At 37.1% G+C, this 24,293-nt stretch overlaps 1 protein-coding gene across 2 annotated transcripts in view; it reads right to left on the bottom strand.

The window, feature by feature from the left end:
- CSMD1 (CUB and Sushi multiple domains 1) overlaps positions 1–24,293 on the bottom strand; it is a 1,870,054-nt gene that overhangs the window by 524,841 nt on the left and 1,320,920 nt on the right. For both annotated transcript variants that reach the window (XM_077848529.1, XM_077848528.1), the window contains exons 8-9: positions 19,822–19,909; positions 1,984–2,108 (exon numbers count right to left, since the gene is read on the bottom strand). In XM_077848529.1, the coding sequence (XP_077704655.1) occupies positions 1,984–2,108; positions 19,822–19,909 (213 nt within the window). The remainder of the gene's footprint in view (positions 1–1,983; positions 2,109–19,821; positions 19,910–24,293) is intronic.

Here is a 24,293-nt window from a genome sequence, read left to right on the forward strand (position 1 = left end):
ACTGGACAAGAACTCAATTGAACAAGCACTAAAGGATTACTCCACAAAAAATTAAGGAAAAACCATTGAGTCGTCAGCTGGGAGGAGAAAAGAGGGGACGATAGAGGTGCATACTCTTCCCTTCTGGGTATGAGAGCGGTGGGTATTGGAGAGCGATGGGTCTCTCACGGGAAACAAGCCAGGGGCACTACACAACAAGGATCCCGCAGGAGAGCCTTTCTCTTCTAACATACCTTTCAGTAGGACGTGAGAATCTGTAGGGACAGGAAGTTAAAAGGCTCCCCACGCAATTACCTCTGAGCGTGAGGTGTTTGGAGATGGAGGATGGAGAAGGCTTCCCCCAGCCCGCAGCCCAGGTCGGGGGGCCCCCGTCTGCTAGGAGGTGAGAGCCTCTGAGTGATACCAATTCAGGTTGTATTCATTGGGGTGGGGGTGGGGCAGATTCCTGACAGAGCGTTTTGAGCTTAGATTTGGGGCAAACAAAGAAAAAGTTATGGATTAAGAAATAAGAATCAAATAATAGTCTACATGCATATTTCCTTTATGTTGCTCCAAAATATCAATTTAAAATGAGTGCATATTTCCTAGTTTTGCCTAGTTTGGGCTTTTAAAATAATGACATGTTTCTGGTATAGAAGAGCAAGGAAAACATTAAAGAATAAAAGCATTTTCCCCCCTTAGGGGAAAAAAATGATACAGGTGAATTAGTCCTCATTTATTTCTAAGAACATTAAACATTACCATCCCCTGGTAGGAACATGACTCTTGTGGTCATTCCTTTGCAAGCCAGGTACTGTCACTTTAGTATTAGACAAAGGAGCCTAGAGACAAAGTACAGAAGGACGCAGCGTTCACATTCCCTAGACCAGAGAGATTGGTCTTAGGTGCACCTCTAAGAAGCATGGGAAGGAGCGTCCTGAGGCCAGGACACACTCTGTCCTCAGGGTCATGCACATGCCACAATGGTGCACTTCCCACAGGTTACAAAACTTCAAGCAGTTATAGGTAAAGGGTACAACAGAGCAAATCCTTCAACACAGTCTTTTATCTTAGATAAGCTAGCAACGTGTCTGCTAACTACTTGATTTCACAGGATATATCTGACATTGTTTAAAATTCATAAAATACGAATCTTAAAAAGGCTATAAGGAGGTATAAGATATTCTTCTATGTAGCTTCCCTTTTTATTCCTTGGTCAACTTTGTGCTTTTGTTCCCTCCTTCCTTTAAAAGTGCCGATTTGCATAAATTATTTTATGGCATAATTTTTTATGGGGAAAAAAACCTAGTTTTCCTTCAGATTTTATTAATTTTCCATATTAAAACCAGTTTTCTGTTGGTTTTACTGTGGTTTGTATAATTCTGGTAGGACTGTTCATATACTTCCTGGCAGTGACAAATCAACACTTTGACAGCTTTAAAGAAGGAGATGATGATACATTATTGTGTTCTACTACGTCAGACATTAGTTTAAGACCATTTATCAGTGAAATATTAACTCAGGATATTGCTAACAAACTCCCTTTATCACTGGTATCATCAAAACCCAAGAATTAACCTCACTGCCATTGAAAGGTGAGCATTTTTAGATTTGCAGGGGCGTGCATAAAACTTGCCAAAGAATCCGGTTATGTAACTTATTTTCATAATATGCAAACTGTGTATATATATAGATGAGTGCCAAGTTGTACTGAGTAAGTGTGTATGCATGCATTTGAATGATTAGATTTGCTCACCTGGTTCCTGAAATTTAAAAACCACTAATATCCTGGGAAATGCTTGCTTCCTAACCAATTTCAAAGGCCTATTTCTTTCCCACCCACCTCACTAGGGAAATGTGCATCCTTACCCTCCTTGTTCTGCTTTGTCTGTACACAGCACACACAGTGTTGCTTTGCACTTCACTCTCACTGTGCATTCACAAAACATGCCAACCGTGATGGAAGACAGAACCGGGGTGACGACATCATGGCATGCACCTTACCTCGGCAAATGGGCCGATGGTCGCTCCACGCAGCCAGTGTCTCTGTGACTCTCTGACAGGTTATGCTCTTGGATCCCTGGAGCACATAATTGTCCTCACAGGAGAACTGCACATTTGCACCAACCCTAAGCAATTGATAAACAAAAACAAAACAAAACAAAAAAAACAAATTAATCTCGGAAATCTTCTTAAAAAAAAAAAAATCAGCCCGTGCGGTTGGTGTATTATGCCATCCAATCATTATCATACTTCAAGCAATCCACTTGAGATTATTCGTAGATATAGCCCTGTAATTTAGTACAGGTTAGTCTGAAGACTTGGGTTCAAATTTCTGTTGTGCCAACTCCGTAGCTAAATAAATCTATGGACTTTAATTTCTTATCTCTATAATAGACAAAATGACAAAGGTGACCTGACTTGATACCGTAGCCTAGGTGAGAATATGTGTGAGAAGCAATTGTATGCCCTAAAAATAAAACAACATTGCAGTCATCCCTGTGAATGAATATCTACAGAAACAAGGATTGAAACAGTCCAGGTTAAGAAAACATCTGAGTACGTAGAAAGGCAAGTACTGCGTGGCACCACTTACATAAAGGACCTAAAATAAAATAATCAAACTCACGAGGGGCTTGGGCAGTCGAGGTGGGGTGTTATTAATCCACTGGCATGAAGGCTTTCTTAAGTAAGATCAGATGTACAACATCGAGCCTCGAGGCAACAGTAACGTGTACTTATCATTGGCTAAGATGATAGACCTCATGTGTTTCATCACAATAAAATAAACTAAAAGTCCTCACAAGGAAGAGGAGGAGGCGAGAAAATGTCTCAGTAAAGAATCCATGTTACTATCACAAACATTATATTCAGGAGGCCAGGGATGTGATATTTCAGAAATAGATCTTACAAGAAAAGAATCATTTATTTTAGAATAAAAAAAAAAAAAAAAAGCAATGCATCCAACCTAAAGTTGGTTGACACATTGTTTTGTCTCCAGAGCTACATCTGCAAACCCGAAGCTCTAAGGTTGAAAGCCTAACAAGATGTTGTTGCAGAACAACTATTCAACAGGTGCATAACAAGGGCGCGAGGCCCCCGTGGTCTGAACACACCCCATAACTTCCTCTGAGCCACCTGTCTGGCATGGAGCTGAGTGCAGTGTTGTTCTAGTATCGGATGAGCCTATTGCTTCACCAGGGAATTCTCCGTATGTTTTTCATTTGATAGACCCTCAGGTGGATATTGACAAAAAAAAGGGAATTCAACAGTTAATAACAGATGAAAGAGCGAGGGAAAAATAAACTAATGAATTCCATTCCTGCTTATCGAAAACATGTCATCTATGATCTTAGAGTGAATATTACTCAAGTGTTATTATGTCAGAATTTCCCACACTTCTAAACAACACTCTGGGGATGGTCATGCACGTCTGCAAAAATCAACAAGTCAGGATCAGAACAACTTGACAAATTCTGGATTAAACAAGAGTTACCATCTTTCTTTTCTAAAGAGGCTTCTGAGCATATCAAGTTAAATAAGCATGGGCAGCCCTGGTGGCCCAGCGGTTTAGCACCGCCTTCGGCCCAGGGTGTGATCCTGGAGACCCGGGATCGAGTCCCACATCGGGCTCCCTGCATGGAGCCTGCTTCTCCCTCTGCCTGTCTCTGCCTCTCTCTCTTTCTGTGTCTCTCATGAATAAATAAATAAAATCTTTTAAAAAATTAAATAAGCAAAAAATATATTTTTCTTATTCAAGAGAATGTGCAAGTAGGTAAAAATTTCCAAGCTCATATATCCAGGATGCCCCTTTCACCAACTATCCAGAGCAACTAGAACTTTATGGAACTAATTTTGAGAAACACTGTATTGTAAGTACATAACACATATTATTCTGAAATTAGAAAGTGTGATAACCAAAATATAGACCTAATTCTCATTTTCATTGTATTATTTTAAACAGCCGTACATTTTCTATAGACTCTGCTCATTGGTGTTTGTTTAAACCTATGGAGCCGCATTGAATAAATGAAATAAATCTAAAAATTATGTTATGAAAGCAACTGTTATTTCTCTATGTTTGGCTCCATCTTTACTTCTTTCTATTTAGCAAAATCTCATTTTTCACATATTTTATCACTCTTTTAATACATTTCTATTGAACATGTACTACGTGCTACTTCACTCTAGGTATCAAAGATGCAAAAGTTAATAAAAGTTAACATTTTCAAGGTCTCAATCTAATCTAAGTTTTCCGGAGAAGACTTAGAAGAAAATTCCAGAAAAAAAGTTATTAATACCTTCCCACTGACAGATAAATTTAGAAAACTTTAACTATGTTGTACAAACTTTGGCAATTGCTAGTAGTTGGAAAGTGTTAAGAAACAACAGAAAACTGATTTCGTGTAAGACCAAGATACACAGTACTCAGATAATAAATACTTAAATGGCAAAATTTAAGCTAAGCAATTAAAGTAGCATACTTTTGTGTTTTAAATAGAACAGGGAAAATATATGTTTCACTTCTCTAATGCTTAGCTCTTCTGAAAAAGCTCATCACTCAACTTTCTGATTCCAAAGACATTTGTCACCTTCTACTTGACTTTACCTACCACGATTTGAAGAGTCTTTTGAGGTGAATGAATTATTTCTAAATATGACTCAGTTTTAACGTGAACTTTTTCCAGATTCAATTCCCCTAAATAATGGCTGTGTGCTTATTTAATATTGGTATCATTACTATATCTGATTTAAAAAAAAAAAAAAGCTTAAAAAAAAAAAAAACCAAACAAACACCCGAAGTGACTTAAAGTTTAAAGCAGAATCCAAAATAAGATGCGGGCTTAGTTGTGACAACTAACTGTCCATGAATTCCCAGAGCTATAAGAAGCTGTTCCATCTAGATTGATCCTGCATCTTTCCTCAACCCATACTGGTTGACATCTATTGAATCTACTGAGGTAACCAATTTCTCCATTTAGAGTTTTCTAAATCAATAGATACATCAATAGATGGAGATGACAGATAGGGAGCCTGCCTCTTTGTTTAAAACAGAACTCCAAGCTGTAGCGGTGAAGCACAACAGGAAGTGCTAGGGGAGACGTGAAAGGAGGCTGTGTCATGGGTGGACCATGCACTGGACCAAGAAGTTGGGGTGAGGGGTTGGAAGAAGACAGGACCCTTCCCTATGGCCTGTGGGGACCCCAGAGTCATCCCAGGTGTGTTCTCATGGTCCAGCTGCGACCTCACAGAGGACTCTCTGGGTTTTATGGCACAGCCTCTCCAGGGAAGTGTGGCAGTGTGGCCAGCTTAGCTAGGCCTGAGAGGTGGGGCCCCTGGATTCAGGGCGCACCCCCAGGGCTCACACCCTTGCAGGCTGGCTGCGGAAGCCATAGTTCTAGAGGTCATTCCTCAGCCAGAAGGAGGGTATGTGTCCTGCCAGAGCCTTGGGGGAGCCAGTAGTGGTAATCCCCGGGGCATGGAGGAGGCGGACAAGTCGTTGTGCCCTCCCCACCTTTGCCGAGTAGGCCTTTCCTGCAGCCCTGGAATCGAACACCGTAAAAGCAGGGAGAAGGGAGTAAGGAAATGACTTGAACCCTAATGAACTGGCAATTCATTGATGTTCACAACTTCAAGGATGAATATATAAAATTTTCTGACTCAGACAAAATGGAGATTTGGAAAAAAATAATTGTGGTATAAATAAAATTACATTTTATACATCTGAATTCATGAGCCTATAATTCAATCCCCCATACACTTTTTAGTTAACTTTGTAAATAGTACAATATCCTTATCATATGTGGATCTCTCCATCTCGTCTTTCATTTTGCTCTCTTCCCCTTTCTATGTACTGTATTTATTTACCATTTATTTATTATTTATTTATTTATTTATTTATTTATCTATTTTACCCATTAAAAAATTGTTTACTTCCCATAAATAAAATTAGTTCTTCCAGTGGTTTCTGGAGAAAAATGCTAAGACGTTTCCTGAAAACTACATTAAAATGATTTGCTGTTATTTCCTAACTTTGTTTTTTTTTTTGTTTTTTGTTTTTTGTTTTTTTTTTTTTTTTCTAACTTTGGATAAAAGGGGAAAAAATTACATTTGATCCAAGGAAAGAAATGAGAGGAAAATTATCTGGAGCACTTCTAATGTCCTTCAACATCTTTAGAATATTAGACTCAAGTCCCAACCCTGGACATAAATACCCCCAGTGCCTTAAAAAGTGTCTGGCACACCATAGGCACTCAATAAATATATGTTGAACAAATGAATAAAGAAAAGCCACTTTCCTGAGGCCATGGATGTCAATCTGTCAGTAGAATAGGACTGAGAAATAATGCGAGCAAAGCAATGTGTCTGCTCTTCACCCGCTTCTACTGGCCTTCATTCTGTCTAGCCCACAATCGCTTACGGTCAGCCTTTCAGGCTCTGAGCACTGTGCAAGTCATAAGGATGCACTGATGAGCTGCTGGGGGCAGAGATACTTCGTCAAACAATCGCGGCACAATGAGTTAATAAATAAATCTGAACGGCTATGGGAAAGCAACACTAAAGTTTTGCCTTTAGTGAAAAGGTAAAAAAAGGTTACAGCCAGAGAAAGAGAGATCCACAGAATTCATTTACTGTTTATTTGTTCCCAAAACGAATGTATGTGTTCTGAATCAAACCCCCCTACACTTCTCAGAAAACCCTGTTGGTTTCAAAGTCGATGGTTTGTTCCAGGAATTGAAGATAGCCAGGTTTGTCCACAATGGTGCCTTCCAACTGCTGTTCTGAAAGCCACAGAAGGTGCCCCATGCCCTTCAGGCCCAGAGTTTCTCCCCCCATAGATGCACAACTTTGGCTTCCTGTCCTTCATCCTCTGCTCTCTCTTGGATGAGGAACCTAGTTCTTTTACTCCCTCCTTATAGATTTCATTTGAGAAATACTAATCTAAAACATACAAGTCCAGAAGACGTGAGGCTGGGCAAACAGGCCACCCAGACAGGGCAAGTATCAGGAACAAGAGTCCCTGGGGGAATACCTCATGCTTTATTAGCCTTGAAATCTCTCCCAGGCCCTACTTGAAATCTCTCCCAGGCCCTAGCCTGAGCTTATACTATCTCTGAAAGAAATAACTACACAATGGCCAAGAGACACAGATGTGATTCAGGTCATCTTGGTAGTGTCCATGAAGCCAATGCATCTGAAGCTGTAGGGAGCAAAAACTCAACAGCCTCAGGAAGAAATCCACCTCCGCATCCATCCTGCAGGCATTTGCCTCCATCTCAAAATAAATTTAGATAAGCTCATGGGTTTTCCAATAAATGAGTCCTTCCTCTACTCTGAAAGGACGTTGGATACTTAACTGGATGCTTTCCTTTAACTGAGAGAAGTGGCCCTCATACAGGAGACTGAAAGCCTGCAAGGACCATCGTGCTTACCCAGACACCTGTGCCTAACACACCATCGAAGTGCACGGTTTGCCCAGTGACACAGACTATGCATCGTCAGTGAGATAAATGCACAGCTGCTGTGAATATTGGAACGCCTTTAATACCCTTGGATTTTCAAACATAATGTATCATTTCTGGGTCATTTTTTTTCTTTCTATAGAGACAATTTTTAGACTCATCTCTTCAAACCTTAAGGCAATTTAGCACCACTAAAAATGCATTACAGAGTAGATGGATCTCTCTAGCCTAAGGAAAAAACAGAAACTAATATTTCATATCATTTTTAGAGGCTGTATGGTAACAATAGTGCAACAAAGACCCCTAACAATGACTAGAATATAAGGCACTTTGAGAGGATGAGCAACAATAATGCTGTGATGGGGGCTTCAATTGGCCAGTGATCTTCAAACTGTGACTAGCCTTCAGAAGCACAGTATTTAGAAAAAAGTGTGAATTTTCCCATGAGGCAATTGAAGTCTTCCAAGCATGTTATAAGTTCGTAGAAATCTGCCATTTGCCCAACAGGACTTCCTGTCTGACAAAGTAGAAGCATTAAATCTTCCTCTTCATCATCCACCAACTTGTTCCTACAAAAGCAGAAGCCGGGCCCGCACAATTACGAAGGATGCATTTTGGGAAGGAACAGGAAGGAAGTGGAAAAGGGACCTGAAGCTGCAGGAGAAGCTGGTCACATCAGTGACAGAGCTTTCTCCTGTTGCCTTTGCCTCTGTCTCCTAGTGAGCTCAGAGGCAGGAGGTCCTCTCCAATCAGGGGCCAGATAATCTCCATTAGATCTTCTCTTGTGATCTTGGGAAAACAAGCTTGATAATACCTAAAAACGTCAGAAAGCTCAATGGTGCCTACATATTTACCTCTAGATTCATGTTTGCCCCTGGTTTCTGGTATCCAATAGTATTCCAACACAGTATCCCTGGAATTCCAGCTCACTCACGGAAGCTGCTCACAGGCCTTGCTTCTTTACTTTTTTCCCTAGAACATTATTTGATGGAGGCCATGATTGAGCAATATTTTGCAGTGGGGAATCAAGCTAGCAACCCTTGTTTCTTCTGGCTTTTGCAGACATATAGATGCTGTTGAAGACAAGGTATTCCAAGCAGCTTCTAATAATGAGGTTTCCACAAGCTTTTTTACACAATGTTTATAATCTCTGATGCTTGTTTTGAAGTATAAGTATTTCTGATTGGTTATGCCCCACCCCCATGCCTCTAATAACTTACTGTGGATGACATACACTGGGCCCAATGATTATCAACTTTGCCCATCGAAGTCACCTGGGCAATTATAAAAATCCTAATATTGAGATATCTAGAGTAATTAAATTCATAAACACAGAAAGTGGTTTCCTAGGAGATGTGGCAATGGGGGATGAGAATTTACTGCTTTGCTCTGGAAGATAAAATAGCTCTGGAGATAGACAGTGGGGATGATTCTACAATAATGTGAACATGCTTAATGTCTCTGAACTGTACACTTAGAAATGGTCAAGATGGTAAATTTTATGCTAAATATGTCTTACTGCAACTAAGAATTTAAAAGATAATCCAAATGCTCAGGCCATATTCTTGACCAATTAAATCAGACTCTCTGGGGGAAGTTAGAGCACAGCTAATGGCAGCTGTCCATCTAGCAGTGATCAATGAACACTAAACCTCCATCCATTCTTCCCATGGACACATTACTTGATGGAGGTGCATTGGGCAAGGAAGCAAGGATCAGAGATCCTGAAGACTTTTTAAGTGAATTGGAAACTTTAGGGAGCAGGGGAATGGCCCCAAATAAATGCACTGGTTAATTATCTAGGGTTCACTACATTAATATTCATCTTAAAGTTGGCAATTCTTTTGTGTATCAGTGATGATGATCTCACAGCACTGATCTCACACCTTCTTTCAGCCTGGAGGTTGTTGGTGTCGCCCTTCAGTAGCATCATAGAAATTCTGTAGAATCCTATTCCATCCATAAGAGACCAAGGCAAAAGTATGACTGGGAGACACAGTTTTGGCACTCTAACGGACTTCAGAAATTGTCAAATTTTCTATTTCTACTCCTTCTCTTACATATGGGGAAACCAATAAACAGAGAAATAAACTGCATTACAACAGGTCATTGCAGACACCACTAGTATTCACATAGTCCTTAAAAAGCCATTTATGTTGGCGAAGAAAAAGTGGGCTAATAAGGTCATCCACTATCTTTCGCATTTTGACACTAAAAAATTAAGGTGTGCTTAAATAACCATGATCTATTGTCCCAAAAAACTACTTAAATGGTAGTATTGTTTTGATGAAAAAAAAATAATTTACTATTAGAAGTATTGGAAAGACTATGGAAGAAAGAGGAGAATGTTCCATCCATGAGTTCTATTTGGTGGATTCTTTTTTTTTAACTTGAATTTTTTATTGGAAACAGCTTCAGCCAGATAAATGAGACCTGAAACATTTATAATGTGCCCTTTTTCAAAGGCACATTATGGTTACAAATAGTGTGGACGGAAAATATCGGTTGTGATATTTCTTTAAGTAGTTTTTAAAAATACTGTCAATGCTCTCTGAAGGAAAAGTAATCATTTGAAAATATTTTTCGTGGACAACAGTCTCTTAGTAACCGTGAATCTTATGGAAAGAATGAGATGCCCGCATTCAGCAAAAAAGCATAAAAATAAATGATGCTCCTCCAATATTCAAATTTTATATGTTTTATATGCTGGTTTATATGCCATTAGTGTAATTCTTTATATTTTCACGTAACAAAACACAGGTGGCTCTGGTGTCACTGAAATTGACCTATGATCGAGAAATATTAAAGCTTGTTGCACCAGCATTTTAAAACTATAAAGTTATCAGTAGTAAGAAATGCCAAAGGAAAAAAAATAAAAGAAAATAATGCAAATTATTGGTGTGTTATAAGAAAATGAACAGGGCTGAATGTGGAAGTTAGAAGAAGTGAGTGACACTTTATCCAGGGACTTGGGTTATGGAATTTTTTTCCTGCTTCTCCTTGATTATATAATTGCATTTTATATGTCCCAGTTTCTCCTTTCATTGGATGACAGATAATTCCAGTTGATACCCCTTAACTCCATAGAGTATATAAATGTGAGATCCCTTGAAAGAAAAAGGGCCAAGATATAAGAACAAATGGTATTAACTTGAATAGTGATCTATAAAAATCAATAATATAAATTAAATATTTGTTTATTAAATCAGAAGTATCACTCTTCCAACACCCAAATTCCTTTTTTGAGCATAGGTTGTATTTTAAGAAAAGTTGATCATCTCTCTGGCTAATGGAAGTTAATTTAATGGGTTTATTTGGGTTCTAATTAGGCTGTGATCACATACCCTAGCAACAGTCTTGTTAGTTTCAATTTAATCCAATTCAACATGAAAACATATCTACCATATGTTGGGCCCAGTAATAAGAAATCTAATCAATCATCCTGTCCTGTCCTCTTTCCTTTGACCTCATAATCCAACATGATATAAACATATATCTAATGTGATAGACACATAAATATGTGACATACATAGTTGTGCTGAAGATGTTGAAATAATGGCCTGAAGCAAGGTGGGAGTAAGGACTCCTTGCCCTACAAATGGAAGCCAACTGTGTGGGTGGGGAAAGGCAGAGACAATTAGAAATAATATTCTGTCTTACAAAAAAATATATCCTACAGAGAACCACAGAGCATGTGTCGGTGCCCCCCACCCCCCCCCATTTTGCTTCTTCAAGCTCCTCATGCTTTTTATTAGCTTGCCCTTCTCTACCTGTGGGGTATCTGTCACCTGAGAACAATTTTCACTGGTGGTGAGGTATGGAAGGAGGGAAAACCATAATTGATGAAGAATATGGCTAAGAATTAAAAATGTAACACAGAGCCCTGAGGGTAGCGGTGGCCTTCTGAAGAGAAGGGACTTTTAGGACAGGTAGCACCACTTGTATAGATTTAGGATCAGCATTAAATGCAGTTCTGCAACGGAGGGTAGTGAGAGATGCACATACAAAAGAAAAGGAAGGAGAGCCATGGAAGAGAATGGAAACCCTTGTTTTTCAGAAACCAGGGAGGTCCCTAAATTTAATTTCAGCATCTATTAAATGTAATAAAGAATTTTATAATTAATAGATCTTAATATTAGAAATATATAAAGCACCTATAATGTGTAGCAAAAATGTAAAATATATCTATATAAACATATATCATATGCAATGTTTATACAACATACATAGAACCTATAACATGAGGCTCTCTATGTAATATTTATATAACATATATAAAGAACCTATTACACCCGTGATGTGTAGCATGGTTGCTGCTAGTCTACACAGATCCTTTGTGCAAAATTACAATAGGACATTCACTCTTAGTTGTCAAGTGGAACCAAGTACCCCTTCTGCTGAGAGTAGAGAACCCGAGACTAAGGTGCATGGCTTGGAATGCTGAGCTCAAGGTTAGGTTTGAACCACATCTTAAATCCTCACATGGCTAGCTGGTGGTGTCCACAAACCGCACATCCTATTTAGTGGTCCTGCATGACAGGTGTGCAAACATTTAGTCACTATAATTTTCCTTATTAAAAATCCTTTGAGGTCAACAGGGGCTTTGGAGTCAATAAGATCTGGTTTCAAACCCCAGCTATAACCATGACTATATAGAGTATCTTGGCATGTTAATATTCTGAATTTCGATAGCTAAATTTGCAAAAATTGGGATAATTACATCTACCAATCCTACTAGCATAGGAAATAGATGGATAATAGATGTTAGTATTCATCCATAAATTCTCCATCCCTACTCTAGTTCCATCCCTTACATATTGAATTTTTCTATCAATTGTTTCATAAGTATTCAGTTCTTATCAATATACTTTGTCTTTTAGAGAGTGGTCAGGGGTAATAAAAATGTCAGAAAATTATCCCTAAAATGATTTGAATTCAAGTAAGAAAACTTCGAGTTTTAGGCTTCTTTTAGTTAGAATTCTTTATAGATAATACTGGATTATCTATTGCCTATGGAAAGAAAGATTTCCATAGAAACAAAAATAATAGTATAAATAAAATCAGATGAGGAATATTTTACCAACCTAATAAAGCGAACATTTTTTAAACAGAAACAGCCCCAAATTACATATAATTACAGTGCTAACTACAAATGAATTCCATCCACTCTTCTTGACAATGTTGGTCATTAGTTTGGATTATATGTTAGTCATTAGTTTTGATTACATGAATTTAGAAAGAACTGAATTGCCTTTCATTAAAAACAGTCTCAAAAAGACTAAACAATCAAGAATATCCTCCCTCTTTTTAAAACACCAGCATTTATAGTCAGTTTATTATATGCTGGACCCATGACACGTGGTCATAAGGCAATTTTACATGGTTGTGATCTTCCAGTTTGCATATGAAGACACATAGATTCTATTATTACCTGGATGGAAGCAGTCAACGAATAAGGATTTTATACTTTGGTTGCTCAGGATCACTAGTCAGTACCAAACTACTAGTAGTTTGACCACTGGATTTTAATTTAGTAGAAATATAGAAAATATCTGAATAGCATGTTTTTTCATATAGCCTTTTTTCTCATGACTAAAACGATTATTTTTATGCTAGATGGAGTCCACTTCCATCTCTAGTACATCTCATTTCAAGGTATGACTACAGATCCCCGGAGTGGGTACTGAGACTCCTTCAGAGGACATGATATTTTTACATTAGACTGTTCTTATAATAATACTAAGGGGTGTATGCTTTTCCCCATGTGATGGTGAAAGAGCAATGGTAAGCAAAACTGATAGTGACCTAACATAAATGGAAGCAATAGCACCATGCAGGAGCATGAAGGAGGAGGAACAGGAAGAGGAAAAAGAAGAAAAGCCAGCATCACTTAAGAAAGTCCTTGAGGAAGCAGGAAAAATTATTAAAATTAATAAACCTTGATCATTGAATACATAATGCATCTGTGGTACCTATTGAAGCCTGACATGATCTTGAGGGAAAAGTGCATTGAAATTGTTTCAATTGTGAGCTGAATTAACTGCTTTATTTTCAGAGGACACTGTCTTATTTGAAAAAAAAAAATAAGCTATAATTGCTAATATCTGCATTGTCAGATATTCTCTTTAAAAAATAAATGGGGCAGCCCAGGTGGCTCAGTGGTTTAGTGCCGCCTTCAGCCCAGGGTGTGATCCTGGAGACCTGGGATCCAGTCTCACGTTGGGCTCCCTGCATGGAGCCTGCTTCTCCCTCTGCCTGTGTCTCTGCCTCTATCTCTCTCTGTCTCTCATGAATAAATAAATAAAAATCTTTAAAAAAATGAAATAAAATAAAAAATAAATGAATGGGCTTTTTTAAATGAGTTTTTATTCAAGAAAAATAATTGACAATATTTGTAGCCAATGATAAATAAAATTCAAGTCTAAAAACATTAGAAATTTTGAAAATTTGTATGTGCCATCATGAGTTTGACACCTTCCCAATGCTTAAATATTTTTCCAGTAAGATCTATAGAGCTATTAACATATGCAATGTTTTTGATATTGTGTAGTGAAGTGTATCAACATTTGGAAGCACTCATAACTAAATGAGTCATTATTTGCCAAATCACCAAGACACGATGGTACAAAATCATGCATGTATTCCATTTCAAGATGGAAGCTAAATCAATGGATTTTAAGGTAAATAAGTATAAAATGTTTATTGTTATGATTTCATATTCCAAATTGCAGCTAATACTTAAGAAAATATCTTTCATCAATTCTTTATAGTGTCATATTATATCTCTATATATCTTATTTGAAAAATATTTAAACATTGTAAATCTGTCAAACTCACAGTGGTGCATACAAGAAACAGACTCTTACCAGACACATGGTTCCTGAAGGGGAGGAGGGTGGGAAATGGGTCAAACAGGTGAAGGGCATTAGGGAGGGCACTTGTGATGAGCACAGGGTGATGTATGTAAGTGACGAGTCACTAAATTCTACACCTGAAATTAACATTACACTGTAGGTTAACTAACTGAAACTTAAAAACATGGAGAAAAAAATGAAATAAAATTCATTTATTCTTCAACCATATGTGAAGCAGGATTTTTAAAAATATTTTAACCAAAACAACAAAGTGTAACAGATTGAATGCAGCAATGGATGTATGAATCCATATACAGTGTTACCATACTAACAAAAATCAAAAGAAAATTGGAATGACTATGACAAAACAAGAAAGTTGATTTCAGAGGAAAAAATATTACTCAAGAGGGATACTTCATAACATCAAAAGTATGAATTCATTAAAAAGACATAGCAACTTTAAACATGTATGTAGCTAACAATAGAGCTTCAAAATACAGGAAGCAAAAACTGGTAAGAAACAGACAAATAAAGGATTTCAATGTCCCTCTCTCGGTAACAGAAGAGTCAGAAGATGAGTAAGTATCCCAAAGATCTAAACAATGCTGTCCTACTAGATCTAATTGACCTTTATAGAGCATTTCACCTTAATATAGCATAACATATATTCTTTCCAGTGTACATTACATACTCACCAAAATAGCGCATACTCTAGGGCAGAAAACAATTTGTGGCCAGTTGAAAAGGATTCAAGTCATACAAAGTATGTTCTCTGACCACAAAATCCCTGGGAAAAATCCCTAGATATTTGGAAACTAAATAGAACAGTATTATATAACCCATGGATCACAGAAATAATCACAGGGGAAAATAGGAAGCATTTGAACTGCATGAAAAGAAAAACATAATATTTATGGGATGCAGTGAAATCCATCCTTAGAGTGTAATATAAAGCACTGAACACCCACATTAGAAAAGAAAAAAAGAGCCTTAAATCACAGCTTCAATCTTAAGAAACCAGACAAAGAAGAGCTAGTAAATCCCATTGTAACAAGAAGAAAGAAAATAATGAAAGAGCAGAGCAGAAATCAATGGAATATAAAATAAATAAAACTGATATGGAAAAATCAGTGACACCAAATGTAGTGTTTTTGTTTTTTGGTTTTTGGTTTTTCATTTTTGAGATCAACAACATTGGCATATTACTAGTCAGTTGCAACAGGTAAAGCAGAAAATACAAATTAATACATCAGAAATTAGAACTGTGAGATATATCACTACTGATTTAAAGGACAATAAGGAAATATTATGGATAGCATTATGACAATACATTTGACAAAATTTATTGAATAAAAATTGAAAAATTCCTTGAAAGATGAAAACTACCAAATCCACTTACTCAAGTAGAGAGAAAGCCTGCACAGGCTTATAAATAGAAAAAGGTTGTATTGTAACTTAAACATTTTTCATAAGAAAATTCCAACTCCAAATGGCTTCACTGATAAATCTCTCAAAAATCTGAGAAGAAATACTTTCAATACTATACAAACTCTTCCAGGCTATTACAGAGGAAATAATATTCCCTAATTAATTTTATGAGACCAGCATTACTCTAAGAGCAAAATCAGACCAAGTCATTATAAGAATACACTATAGGCCAGTATCCTCCCTTGTGAGAACACAAAGATAAAGAGAAAAAAAAGAAAAAGAAGAAAGAAAAAGAAAGAAAGAAAGAAAGAAAGAAAGAAAGAAAGAAAGAAAGAAAGAAAGAGAAAGAAAGACAAAGTTAAAGCCAACAGTATACAAAAAGGCTGATACATCATGTCTAAATTAATGTATCCCAGAATGCAAGAAAATCAATTACTGTGATTAATTATATTAATAACTAAAGCAGAACACATCATCTCAACAGATCTAGAAAAAGCTTTGACAAAATCTACGTCCATTTCTGGTAAGACCTTACAACAAAGCAAAAATAGAAGGGCATTTCCTCAACCTGACAAAAGTAATCTATGAAAACCTACAGCTAATATCACATAATGATGAAAACCAGAGTGCTTTCCACCAAAGATCAGGAATGAAGCAAGAATGAGGGCACCTGGCTGGCTCAGTTGGGCGAGCACGTCGCTCTTAACCTTGAGATCCTGAGTTTGAACTCCACGGTGGGGATATGGATTACTAAAAATAAATAAAGCTTTTTTTTTAAAGGAATTAAGCTAGAATGTCTCATGTCTCCCACTTGTATCCAACCTCTTGTATTCAACCTAATATAGGTACTAGCTCATCCCTTCAGGCAAGGGAAAGAAATAACATACGTTCACATTGGAAAGAAATACATAAAACCATCTTTATTTGTAGTTCTCAGGATCATCTAGATAGAGAGTCCTCTAAACTGTACTAAAAAGTTACCAGAACCGGCTTGTGACAGTTTTGTATATACATACATATGCATGCACACATATATCCTCATGGATGGCAAAAACATTCACATCATTTATATTTAGTCTTATAGGAAGTCTAATCTTCCCGATCATATTCCCTTATATTATTTGATTGCCATGAACTTGGAGACATGTAAACAATATAGAGAATCTCCAGGAAAATAAGATATTTGAAAGTCTCATCTAAGATAAGGTACCCAATCTCTTCCTTGGCTTTCCCCAAGACACATCAACACAACCTTAGGACCTAATGTTTATCCTGGAGTTAAGCCTCTTCTTCAGAAATAAGGCTGCTCTAAGAATGAGCTAGAGCAAATTCACCTGAGATGTTCATAAAAGATTTTATTATTGCCCTTATGCTAAGTAGACACTGGCCTCAAATGATTCCAAATTCCTCGTGAACTTTTAGAGATTAAGAAGTTTCTCTAACTCTCTTTACTATATATATATGCCATGTGAACAATTTGGCGTCACCTGACAGCATTTATTTCGCTATGTTTTGAAAGAGAGCTCTGCCAAATGGACCAAAGAAGTTTCTAGATTCCTGAGAATATTTCCAGGGATGACAGAGTACTGGACGGGCAATCTCCCTCGTATACAAAGTGCATTGGAATAATATCTGCTGAGCACCTGGGTGCCGGGCACTATTTTAGTCACTGAGGAGACAGAGATGAAGAAGACACACTCCTGCACAGGAGAGCACGAGATGTCTAATGGAAGGATGTGTACAGTTCTTTGGAAGTGAGGCAGGGAGAATTTTGTTTTTTTTCCTGAGTGAGGGGAAAATGGAGAAAGTCTTTTTTGAGATAAGAAAGGATTATATGGGGGGGGACCCCTCTATGGATTCTAGCAAGAATTGTGTAACCTTCAAAAGAGAGAGAAGTGGGGGGAGAATGTATAAATTTCATTTATTTGCTTCATTTTCAAGTGATAAAATTCCTGAATGCCTTCAACTGACTGCTGTTTTCTAAGATAGTGGAAGTCAGCACCCATCTTTATTAGACCACCCTGCCATGGGGACACATCACACGCACTGGGAGGGCCACGATTACTGGAAGCCAGCCATGCTCCAGAGAACTTCCTTGAGCCAAGTGAAGGAAGCCAGAGACCGGCAGGCAGGGGGAGTGGCTACGAAAGGTGGACCAGCTGGTTGGTGCGATTTGTGGCCCCAAATTCCCTGTGGGTTCAGACTGAAGCTCATCATCTGTCAAAACCAGCTTGCGTCTTAGTTTTTCACTCTGGCCCTATCCTCCTTCCTCCATTCTCCTTCTCCAAAGTGCACATTTCATGCACACACAAATCACCTGAAGAAGAATCCTCTTCATCTCCTCTGCTTCACAGAAACTTGAACTAAAACATAAAACAGCAGCTTCTAAACTATTTTTTTTTTTACAATACAACTTTCTACTTCAAACAGAACAGACATTGCTAGGAAATAAAAAAAAAAATATATATATATATATATATATATATATATATATACACACACACACAAACATGCCAACTTCATGACAGCCAGCAATTTTATTCTTTCTCTAGCCTTTTCAAAATTACTATTGCTAATTGTCTCTCTCACTCATAGGTGGAATTTAAGAAACAAAACACAAAAAAGAGACAAAAAAAACAAACTCTTGAATACAGAGAAAGCTGGTTACCAGAAAGAAGAGGGCTATGAGGAGTGAAAGAGAAGGGGATTAAGAGTACATTCATCTTGATGTGCAGTGAGAAATGTATACAACCGTTGAACCATTATATTGCACACTTGAAACTAACACATCAATAAAAAATAAAATTAAATAACATTTTTAAAAATGAACATTGCTACTCCAATTACACTGAGAAATATTCCTTCTTTGTTGGTATAAACTATATTTTTCATTTGTTGTTGTCTTTTAAAACTTATTTATTTGAGAGAGAAAGAGAGAGAGACCAGGAGGTGCAAAGGGAGAGGAGAGAATCTCATGCAGGCTCTGTGCTGAGTATGGGACCTGACCTGGGGCTTGATCTCATACCCCAAAACCAAGAGTCGGGCGCTTTGCCTACTGCACCTCCCAGGCTCCCCTTTCAGTTTCAGCTCACTTAAATAGCCAAAACTCTCTACACATATCTTTGTTGTTTTCCTTCTAAAAATGAGATTTTAAGGGAGGAAAACTCTTCCTTACTCTTTTTTTTAAACTCACTCCCAGTATGAGTCTCCATCTTGTAAGTTGGCAAATGCTGATTCTTGGACTAATGGAAAAGAATTCAAGAATCTAAAGAAATGATTATATATATATATATAAATGATAGCATAATAATGGACTATTTTAATCACCACTACATTAATAATGCCACAACTAGAAAGAAGTCTCTAGCTCATCACATCCCAGTAAAATGAATAATAACATTTTCTGAAATAAATTGCATTGACTGCCACTTACATTTATTACTCTAAAAGTTGAATTAAACAATTATGGGACTATAGGTAAAGTTTTGCCCCATCTAGTTTTGTAAACATCAATCAGAATGCATTAGAAAATGGGAAGGCAATTAATTAAAAACCAAAGGGGGAAAAAACCTGGAGACGTTCCAATCATATACATTTTGGGTTAAATTTTTAATACCAATTAATATAGTGAAAGGCATCCATTCTACCCCATGTGGAAATTTTCAACACAACATGTTTTAGAGTTTTACAGATAATATAGCTGCATAACTAAGAAGTTGTATCTTTAATTCAGAAGGACATAACAGGGATGCCTGGGTGAGAGTGGTTAAGCATCTGCCTGTAGCCCAGGACATGATCCTGGAGTCCTGGGATCGAGTCCCATCTCGGGCTCCCTGCATGGAGCCTGCTTCTCCCTCTGCCTGTGTCTCTGCCTCTCTCTCTCTCTCTGTGTCTCTCATGAATAAATACAATCTTTAAAAAAAAAGACATAACAATTAAGAACAAATTGAAATTATACATAATGTATATTATATATATCATATATGAGTATATAATGTGTTAGAAAATATTATAAAAATATACATTAAAAATTATATACGTTATCATACATACATTAGAAAATCACACACTTTTCAAATAACCCATATATTTCCTACCTGAAGTCGGAACCTGCTCTTCTACCATTTTCTGGAATCCCAGGATCTGGACACATGTCAGAAACCAATGCAACACCGCCTTGACTCACTATAATAGACAGAAAAACTCTTGTCATTTTGTGTCGCTGTTGGGGAAATCCTCAGAGAATAAATTTGTTAGGCAGGCTTGGTTCTTAAATTATGACTCAAATGTGATTTATTTAGAATAAGATACTTTAGATCTATTAAAATAGATCTTTATTCTTAAGTCTGAAAAAAAAAGACATTTTATTTTAGTGAAAGGATGCCAACATTCTTTACTTTGAACCTTTCTTCTATTCAAATGGTCAAAATTTAATTTTAAAAATGTTTGTGCTCATTACAGGCAACTTTATGACAGGTTACAACTAATAGCATCATGAGACAGTGTCAAAGTTTATACAGAAGAAAACCTTCATCCGCTATCCATGGATGGAGTGAAGCAACAGATTATCTGTTAATACCTATACAAAAGATACTTTAAATAAAACTACCAACTTATGTTTTCAACATTGAACATGTTTATCATCGAACTAAAAAAAAAAAATGTACTGTTCTTTTATAGACATGCTGCTTTATTTCCTGAATCTGTTCCACGAAGAGCCCTACCTCTTTTTGGGATGTTGTACAATCACAGTGTAACAGTGATTTTAAAGGGCTCACTTGTTCATCGGATAGAGTAGCTAACACTCAAACACCCATCTGCCACTATTTAAGCTGTCTAACGCAACCAAGGCAATCAATTTCTTCTTTCTTTCCAGAAACTTGCTCAACCTTGGGCTTGTTACCAAATTCCATTCAGTGAGACATGAGCAGAAGGCTGTAGCCATCCCACTGGGAAGACATTCCAGTGAGCCAGTAGAGACCGTATCTATCTTCTTTTACTTGGACCTTACAGTGTCTGATTTCAAATGTGGAAGTTTTGGTACCATTTTGCAACAGTCCAAGGATGGGAGCAATAGTATGGATGGGATAGAAGGCATATCACAAAAAAAACAAGACCTTTAATGTCATAGTTGAGGCAGAAAATTTACCAATTCAGGAACCTACTTTATCTCAACATCTTGTTGGATAATTCATGTTTCCTATGGCTTAAGTCCATTCAGATAGATGACTGTATTATCTGCTTATGTATATGCATATTATATTCATTTACATATCTATAATACTTATATAATGCCTATATATGTATATACATAAAATATATATATATATATATATATATATATATATATATATCTGTGTGTCTATATTTTTCACCACATATATTTTAAATGATTGCACAAGAAAAAGTATATTATCTGGGTAAATGTTGAAATCCCTAAGCATTTTATTAAAACTATGCATAAAAATATGACAATAATTACAGCAAGACTCAGTTTTCATTGTTGAGTTAAGATGAAACTGAGATATGGACAAAATCCCACATTAGCTACAGATCTTACTAGAGTAAATTTATTCTTAGGAAGAACTCCATCATTCTAAGTTAGTTCATCTCCATTTCTTACAGGTTTTAGTTGAGATTTTTATATCATCCAAGAATTATTTTGCAGTATGGCGTGAGTAATAGATTCAACTCTACAATTCTTTTTTTCTAAATATTTGTTTTTCCCATGATTATTTAAAAACAATCCAGCACATAGGGCAGCAACATCAGTAAGATGATGAAAGAGAAAGTTCCAGGCCTTCATTCCTCCATGAAAATACCAAATAAAAACTACAGATAGAATAAGATAACTTTTTAAGAGCTCTGGAAACCAGTCTGAGGTTAATAGCAGCCAAGTGAAATTTCAATGAAGAAAAAGCCACATTCATAATGGCAGAAGAGTTCATGAAAGTTTAACTTCCCCTTACCCCATACCTTCCCTGACATGGCACGTGGCCTCATTTCTGGTCCCCTTGCTGAGGATGAAGAAGCAAAGAGAAACTTGTTTGCAATATTCTGACCTATGGGCTGCATGAGAGACAGATTGTTTTTTTTTCTTGGTTGTTGTTGTTGTTTTTCTTGCCTGCCTCGGAACTTGTCCGTGGAATGGCTGCCAGAAGCCAAGGAAGGCATTGGCAGACTGCTGCATTTAGAAAGTGCAGAGATTGCAGCCATGCAGGCCCCTGGGGCCAAGGAATTATAAGAAGAAGAATATTACAGACCATCTAAGATCCTGAGAGGCTGGAGTGAGACTTGTTGGGGAAGTAAGATATTCTAAAGCAGCTGGATGGGAGGCTAACACACAGAGACCCAGACAGGACACATTCCCAGAGAAGACTCTATGGCTTCATGCAAGGCTAACAGTATGGCTCAGAGGCCCCTTAATTTGTAAAGGGTTTCCACAATATTCTGCAAAAACTGGGAAAAGTAGCTGTGTCTTCCAAATGCACAGTTTTTCACAATATCATAAGGCATTACAATTTTTGAAAAATGTACCCAATTCAAAGGGATAAGATTAATCTCCAGAAATAGTCCTTGAAGAAACACATGTATCAAACTTACTAGACAAACTGTAAAACTGTCTTAAATATGAATTTGAATAATTGAACATTTCTCAAATTTGAGGAAATACATAAATATACAAATCCAAGTTGATAAATTCCAAGTAGGATAAACTCAAAGCAACTCAGAATGAGACACAGAAACTGTCAAAAGACCAAGACATAGAAAGCATCTTGAAAGCAGAAAGAAAAAAGCAACTCATTGCAAACAAGAGATCTCCAATAAAACCATCAGGTTTCTCAGAAGAAAACTTGTAGGACAGAAGACAATAAGGGGAAATATTAAAGTGCTGAAAGAAAAGAATGTTATTTACAGAGAACTCTATATCCAGCAATACTTTCTCCAAAAATGAAGGAAAAACTAACACAATTAAAAAAATAAAATAAAAAAAATAAAAATAAAAAGAGAAAAAGAAAAAAAGAAAAAGAAAAGAAAAACTAAGACATTACCAGACCCCCCCCAAAAAAAATAGAATTAATCACTTATATACCTGCCCTATAAGAAATATTAAAGATAGCCCTTCAACTGAAATGAAAGGACACTAGACAATAACTCAAAATAATATGAAAGCACAAAGTTCTCTTATAAAGGTAAATATAGAGAGAAATATTCTAAAAATCCACTATTTTGTCATTTTGATTCACAAGTCTATTTTTTTAAGATTCTCTACATGACTTAAAAGACAAATGCATGAAAATATAAATATGCACTAGTAGGTATACAATACATACAGATGTAATCTGTGACATCAGTAGCACAAAGTGGTGGTGTAGGAACTGTGAAAGAATATAGCCATGTATGTGACTGAAGTTAAGTTGGTATCAGTTTAAGATTGTTGTAACTTTAGGATTTCGTGAAATATTCAGGGGATCCATAAAGAAGATATCTATAGAATATGTGTGAAAGGGAACCCTCATACACTGTTGGTGAGAATGTGAACTGGTGCAGCCACTCTGGAAAACTGTGTGGAGGTTCCTCAAACAGTTAAAAATATACCTGCCCTACGACCCAGCAATTGCACTGTTGGGGATTTACCCCAAAGATACAAATGCAATGAAACGCCGGGACACCTGCACCCGATGTTTATAGCAGCAATGGCCACGATAGCCAAACTGTGGAAGGAGCCTCGGTGTCCAACGAAAGATGATGGATAAAGAAGATGTGGTTTATGTATACAATGGAATATTACTCAGCCATTAGAAACGGCAAATACCCAAATACCCACCATTTGCTTCGACATGGATGGACCTGGTGGGTATTATGCTGAGTGAAGTAAGTCAGTCGGAGAAGGACAAACATTATATGCTCTCATTCATTTGGGGAATATAAATAATAGTGAAAGGGAATATAAGGGAAGGGAGAAGAAATGTGTGGGAAATACCAGAAAGGGAGACAGAACGTAAAGACTCCTAATCTGGGAAACGAACTAGGGGTGGTAGAAGGGGAGGAGGGCGGGGGGTGGGAGTGAATGGGTGATGGGCACTGGGGGTTATTCTGTATGTTAGTAAATTGAACACCAATAAAAAATAAATTAAAAAAAAAGAATATGTGTGAAAGGAAGTGAAAAGAGAACCCTCATACGTCATCAGACAAATCAACTCAACACAAAGGAAGATGGTAATGGGAGAGAAATACTAGAAGGCCTACAGGAAACAAATAAATGTGGTAAAAATAAGGGCCTTCCCCCTCAGTACTCCCTTTAAATGTAAAAAGAATCAATTCCACGTATGTGCCAAATTGTGTCCTCTCAAAATTCACATGTGGAAGCCCTAAACCCCGTCCCTCAGAATGTGGCTGTATCTGGCAATACGCTTTTTAAACAAATGATTACATTAGAATGAAGTCATCGGGGTGTGTCTATTCCAATATGAGCGATGCCCTTGTAAGTGGAGTAGGACACAGATACACAGAGGTAAGACCCTGTGAAGACGCAGGGAGAAGACAGCCATCAAAAGGGTGAGGAGAC

This window comes from Canis aureus, chromosome 15 (genome assembly GCF_053574225.1).
Source record: "Canis aureus isolate CA01 chromosome 15, VMU_Caureus_v.1.0, whole genome shotgun sequence".
In the NCBI taxonomy this organism is placed as follows: domain Eukaryota; kingdom Metazoa; phylum Chordata; class Mammalia; order Carnivora; family Canidae; genus Canis; species Canis aureus.